This window comes from Echinops telfairi, unplaced genomic scaffold (assembly GCF_000313985.2).
Source record: "Echinops telfairi isolate 266 unplaced genomic scaffold, ASM31398v2 ScPeMD7_2;HRSCAF=8, whole genome shotgun sequence".
NCBI classification, from domain to species: Eukaryota; Metazoa; Chordata; class Mammalia; order Afrosoricida; family Tenrecidae; genus Echinops; species Echinops telfairi.
The window spans coordinates 27,125,234-27,131,822 of NW_022103898.1; the positions used below are offsets into that span (position 1 = coordinate 27,125,234).

A 6,589-nucleotide genomic window follows, 5' to 3' on the forward strand; every position below is an offset into this window, starting at 1 on the left:
CCGGTGCTAGGCTCCGCCCCTTCCTGGGCCACCTGCTGGCTCGGGTCCTGGTGGAGGCAGTTGCTCTGATGTAGTGTCCTTAAGGGCTCCCCAGAGCAGGGCTTCCAAGGTTTTTATAAGCAACCGAATCACTGGGGGGCCTTTTAAAGTACAGGTTCTATCTAATTCAGGAGTGGAGCGCAGGTGGCATAATGGCTGGGCTGCTAACCTCAAGGTCCTAAATTCGAAACCACCAGCTGCTTTCCGGATAGACCTCTGAGGCTTTCCACTCCCGTAAACAATTACAGTCTGGAAACCCACAGGAGCAGTTCTACCCAGTGCTATAGGTCCGCTATGAGTCGGAATCGACTAGATGACATTGTTTGTTTGTTTGTTTGTTTGTTTGTTTGGAATCCAGGGGTAAGTTGTAATAGTCTGCCCTTTCTAGGAAACTCCTATATGTCCCTGGGCTACACTTAGAGCAAAAAACAAAACAAAATAACCCACCAAAGCAGTGGCCGCTGAAGGAGTTAAAGTACAATGACACGTACCTTGAGCTAGCCTGTTGAATGCAGATTTAGAGAGGCAGGTGATCCACGGAAAATGTCCTGTCCACGTGGCTCTCAGAGCTTTGTGCTCTCTCTTCTCTCCCCCTCCCCGGGCTTTCCCATGGCTGCAGGACACCGTCTAAGGACAGTGTTTCAATGGATGCTCAGAACTGCTTCTGTTACAAAAGGAATTTGAGGATGGTGGCCTTTTATTTTTGTCATGAACATCAATCGAACTGATGTAAAATCAAGTAGATGAAAGCTTGAATTCTGGGCTTCTGTCCCCCAAAAACCTGGAAACAACATTGTAGATGTTTCAACACACTCCCTTTAAAATTGTTTAAAATGGTTTGCATTATTGCATTGAGTGGAATATAGTATGCAAATGGTTCAAGTCTGTCACTGTTTTCATTTTTTCATACATAATGAGCTCATTCGGTGCTATAAATACAGCTGTACTTCATTCTTCTTAATGGATACCTAGTATTTTATAGTGATACTATACCTCATTCACAACTACTTCCCAGTGGATGAAAATTGTAATTGTTTCTCTGGAGCCCCGGTGCCATGGTGGACACACATTGGGCTGCTAACTGCAAGGTCGGCAGTTCAAAACAACCAGCCACTCTGAGGGGAGAAAGATAATGCTTTGTACTCCCCTAACAATTTACATTTTTGGAAACCCACAGTGGCAATTCTACCTTGTCCTATGGGTATAAGGTGACCAGACGTCCCACTTTTTGGAAAGAATGCACAACAAGCTAGGGAACGATCTATTTGGTCCATATAGACCAATTTTTTTTATCAAGAACCCCACCCCCAACCCCCGGTCAATGGTGTCCCACTTTAAATCTGGTCACCTTACCTATGGGGTCACTTTGAATCAGAATTGGCTTGATGGCCATGACTTGTGTTGAGATTTTCATTTATTTCTCAGGAATCTTTTTTTTTTTAATGCAGCTGGTAGACAGTCAAAGCAGTCTTCAACTCCTTGCCCTATACTTCTTTGTTGAAGAACTTGCCATTGATCAAAAAGGTCCAGTGGAAAAGGAAAAACTAAGAACCTAGGGAGGCCACAGCTCTGTAAAAATCAAGAATTGAATGTGTGTGCATTCCTTTTGACTGATTCCTGAAATCAGGGTCTTCAGGATTAACTGCAGCCGTAGCTACCAGCTAACCGCATAAGATTAAGCTGTCTGTAAGTTCTCATAACAGGATACTGTATGATACTGTATTTCACTTCCATAAATGTCCACAAGTTGACTTTGTTGTTGTTGGCAGACAACTTTACGGTGCAACTTTAGTTGATATTTTATGTTTTACATAAGGTGAGAGACGAAACTTAAGAAATGGACAGTGCATATACCATGAGTCGATTTGACTCGATGGCAGTGAGTTTGGTTTTGAATTGTCCCATAAAAAAAGCATAAAGTTTTCATCACTGAAGACCTTAAATGTATTTGTGTAATCTAAATTTGCTAGAAACATATGCGTATTTTCTTTTTTCTTTTTAGCATCCTCTGGTCCTTTTCAAGCTACTCGGCTCTGGGATGGTATTATTCACTCCCTTCATACCCAAGTGGAAATAAAAAGAAGACGGCACCATTTGAAGACATACAGAGACTGTTTTATTGGGTCTGATGCTGTCGATGTAGTATTAACTCATCTTATGCAAAATATGTATCTAAGTAGCACTGACATCTCTCGCCGTAAAGGAATTCATCTTTGCCAAATTCTAATGAATCATAAAGTATTTGAACCAGTAGGAGTGAAGCTATTCAAAAGTGAAAAGCATTTGGAATTTGAAGATTCAAATAGCAGTCTTTACCGGTTTCTAAGAAGAAAATCTTCTCTTGTTTTTTGCAAAGGAGGAAAAGATGCAGAGAATGGGCTAATTCATGAGACGAAAGCAAAAGTGCCCTCAAGGTTAGTGTTTAGTAAAATACTGTATTAGACTGTGTTTGCACGCTGACAGAACTGCTGTCACTGCGTTAGCCTTCAATGTTATGATTTCTGGGTGTTTGTTTTTTTTTAAGAAGTCAGTGAGAGAAAGAAATTGTTGTATAAAAATGAACCCACTGCTACATTTGCTTTGGAACTACTGTGGAGGTCATTGTCATACCAAAAAAATTTTTTCCAGACTTTATACCAGGAAAAAACATATCGTCTGAGACATTCAGAACATGTCTTTTTTTCTTTATTTTTACATTTCTTTAATCATTGTATTGGGGGCTCTTATAGTTTTGTTTTGTTTCATTTTGTTTGCTCTTATAGTTCTTATCACAATCCATATATCCATCCATTGTGTTAAACACATTTGTACATATGTTGCCATCATCATTTACAAAACATTTTCTTTCTACATGAGCCCTTGGTATGAGCTCATTCCTCCCTCCCTCCCTTATGAACCCTTGAACACATCTTATTTTTGAGGGGGAAAAAGACTTATCCAATGTAGAAACAAGTCAAGGTTATTTGGAAGCTCAGAGTAAACATTATTTCTACTCTATCAAAGCAACTATGTTGACCTTACGATTAGCATATTTGCTTCCTCATTTTTTTTCTTATACAATTATAATTTGCCTTCTTTGGGTGATGTTCTATTATATTTATGATGCTTGTGTTTTAGTGTAAGTTGCCTGATAGCAATATTGGAAATAAGCAGTTTGTTAATAATGAATTTTACTATAAAGGTATAAATCAACTGTGGGGCACTGGTGCCTGCAGGGGGAGAATACTCGCCTTCCATCCGAGAGTCCCAGGCTTGATGCCCACCCTTTGTACCTAATGCACCGCTACCAGCCATGTGCCAGTGGAACCGTGTGGGTTGCTGTGAGGTCAAGCAGGTGTCAGCAGAACTTTCCAGACTAGGACAGACTGGAAAAAAAGGCCTGAGGGTCCACTTCTGAAAGTCATTGTGTTAGTCTGGGTAAACTAGAGAAACAAATTCATGGGCACTCATATGTGTATAAGAAAGAGCTTTATAGAAAAGAGCAATTGTATATTGGGAAACATCTCAGCCCAGTCTAGATCAAGTCCATAAGTCCAATATTAGCCCATATGTCCATTACAAGTCTCTAAATTCTTCTTCAGACTCAAGCAGCACATTCAATGACACCAAATGCAGGAAAAAAGATCACAGGCCAGTGGGTGGAAAGTCTTGTGGCTCCAGTGGTAGTGGAAGCGTCTCAGTGCTGGCGTGGGTCTCCACATGACTCCTCCAGTTCCAGGGCTCTGGCTGCCATCAGCATAGCTCCACATGGCTTGTCAACAGAAATGGCTGGCAGGGAGATGAAGCAGAGAAAGAGTGTGTGTTCCTTCCCAAGTGAGCTATTTATCTCTGTAGTCCTTCCAAATGAAGTCATCAAGCTGCAACCTGATTGACAGGCTAGACTCCACCCCTTCGCAAGTTGACAGTAGAGTATGTAACTGCCACAGTCATGCAGTGAAAACTCCCTGGACCCCAACATTGCAATCTGCAACCAATCAGGGGTGGCACAGGACCAACCAGGCTGGTGCAGGACAAGGTGGCATTTCTTTCTGTTGTGTGTGGATTCACCATAAGTTGCCAGCTGGCAGCAACAACAAATAAATGGTAATAAACTGTGTAGTTATCATTTGGGCCCTATATTAAAATCATTTTATTAGGGGCTCATACAGGTCTTATAAAAATGTTTATGTCAATTGTATCAAGCACATTTGTACATATGTTGCCATCATTTTCAAAACAATTTCTATTTGAGCCCTGGGAATTAGCTAAAACCACTTCTTTTTTTTAAAAACAGAACAGAAGATGAAATGATTTCAAATCCTTTAGCACAAGAAATTAATGAGGAAATTTGTGAGGGACCTATCCACACACTCCGTGGGTCTCCAGCTTTATCTCCCCAAATCAGAGTGAGCAAGCCTGTCCTCCAGCTTTCTACAAAAGGTAATTTCAGTCTTTGTTTTTGTTATCAGAACCAGTGAAAGGAAAAACAGACTTTTCAGCTAGGGGAAAAAGTTGTGTGCTCGGTATTTTGAATCTCTCCCTTCCCTCTAAGAGCTTTCTTCTCCATAGTGACGTCAGTCAGTACAGGTGAGGTTACAGAGACCCATAACACTTGGTTTACTTTTCACGCTGACCAGACCAATCTCCATCCATCAACCCTTGGCAGTCCAGTCAATTCCGACTCATAGCGAGCCAACAGGACAGGTTAGAACCCCCACAGTGGATTTCTGACACGTCGCTCTCTACAGAATAGAAAGCCTTCTCTTTCTCCTTAGAGACCCTGTTGGACAGAATAAAACTGCCCGGCATTTCTAAGGCTGTCATCTTTACAGAAGCCGCACACCTTGCTGCTTTCTCACACAGAGCAATCTGGGGGGCCGGTTTACACTGACAACTTCTTGAGTTAGCAGGTGAGCACTTAACCACTGAGCCACCAAGGCGTCTTCACAGTCTGAAGTACCAGAGAAACATGCAAACTCATTACCAGTTCTATCATCTAGGACCCCAGACCATCTCTGCTGAGCACATGCTTTGTCCATTGCATAGCCCCCTTAAATGTATCCCTTTCCCAGAACAAACCTGTTGTTCTCTTCTTTACTATATGCTTTGTCTGCTTGGAGTTTTTGTCCTTCTAATACCACTAAGATGAGAAGAAAAGCTCCCTAGTTAAAACAACTAAGAAGGATGAACACAGAGTTCATTACTAATTACACCCTTTACTGCATTTGGTCCTACCAGGAAAGAAGCAGGACAAGCATTATTTGCATATGCGAGGAGCATAATTTATCTACAACAGAATAGTATAGAGAAGGGATGTTCATCTTAAGCTAGAGGAAGTCGTGGAAGCCTGGCAGAGGATGTAACAATTCAGCTTGGTTACAATGTTATAAAGAGGAATGGGATAAAGTAGAAAGAAGTAACTGAGGCCGAGGAAACTGTATGTATAAAAATACAGAAACAAGATAGAAAGTGGAACAATAAGAAACCAAGAGAACCCTGTTTGACCAGAACAAACCAGGAGAAGTGAGACGGAGGGCAGGAAGAGCAGTTATGGGAGCTTTGCAGGCCATCTTGCTATTCGTTTCCGCTAAGCAAATTCCCCTTCTGGACAACTCTAAGTGTGCGAAGTGAAGAGTAACCCGCAGGGTTTCAAAGACTGACCTTTCAGAAGCAGATTTCCAGGGCTTTCTTTCGAGGTGCCTCCGGTTGTGTTGGAACCACCAACTCTTCGGGTAACAGTCAAACGCGTAATTAACCATTTGCATCACCCACCCTACAGAGATTATAGTTTACATTAAAGGCAAAGAGGAAATGAAGAATGTTGAAAAGAGTGTGAAAATGAGGGAGAGAATTTTAACCTGCACTTCCACCCGGTGGAAACTGGTTGGAAGGGAGGTAGGTCAGAGGCAGGGAGAGCCAGAAGGAGGCTACTGCCAGAATGCAGGTGGGTGCAGAGAAGGTGAGTGGGGAAGGGTATCTGATGAAAGGAATGTTCCCAGTATCACTGAATTGTACATACAGAACCTGTGAATGTGTGTTTCACTGGGGATATCCAACAACAACACAATACAATTTTTAAAATGAAAAAAATTCATGTGAGGACCTGTGAGAAACACGGTCCACACCCTGATACACCCCATACCATTGTTCTTGGTAACTGGCAGGTTGGGAGAAACCTCAGACTTGGCCCATACCCCAGTGGGTCTCCAGAGGGAGAACGGGGGCAGACTGCCTATCCCATATGAGGTTACCAACGGGTAGTCAAAAGGGTTTACTGACGACCACTTAAGAAATCCAGTTTGTACCCACTTTAGTGAGAGAGAGGCTTTATTAGTAGATTTTGCAAGATCTAGAGCCCAAGTCTCAGAAGACAAACCAGGCTGGCATGCCCAACAATGTGTTCACGAGCATATTCCCTAGTTCGAGAGTCTCTTCCGAGGTTCCTCATTGACTGAGTAAACAGGGATAATACCACTCTTTCCAGATGTCGGCTTTTTCTTTCATTTAAAGTTTCTACCTCCAGGGCAGATTTCCTTCCACTGCCCTCCCTTGATATATCCACTTCACCTGG

The 6,589-nt window shown here is 42.2% G+C and overlaps 1 protein-coding gene across 2 annotated transcripts in view; it reads left to right on the top strand.

Moving 5' to 3' along the window:
• Window positions 1–2,121: 2,121 nt before the first annotated feature.
• The window catches only part of DEPDC4 (DEP domain containing 4), a 28,311-nt gene continuing 23,843 nt past the window's right edge, over window positions 2,122–6,589 (top strand). For both annotated transcript variants that reach the window (XM_045291743.1, XM_045291741.1), the window contains exons 1-2: window positions 2,122–2,453; window positions 4,313–4,458. In XM_045291743.1, coding sequence (XP_045147678.1) covers window positions 2,197–2,453; window positions 4,313–4,458 — 403 coding nt within the window. In that variant the 5' untranslated portion in view covers window positions 2,122–2,196. The remainder of the gene's footprint in view (window positions 2,454–4,312; window positions 4,459–6,589) is intronic.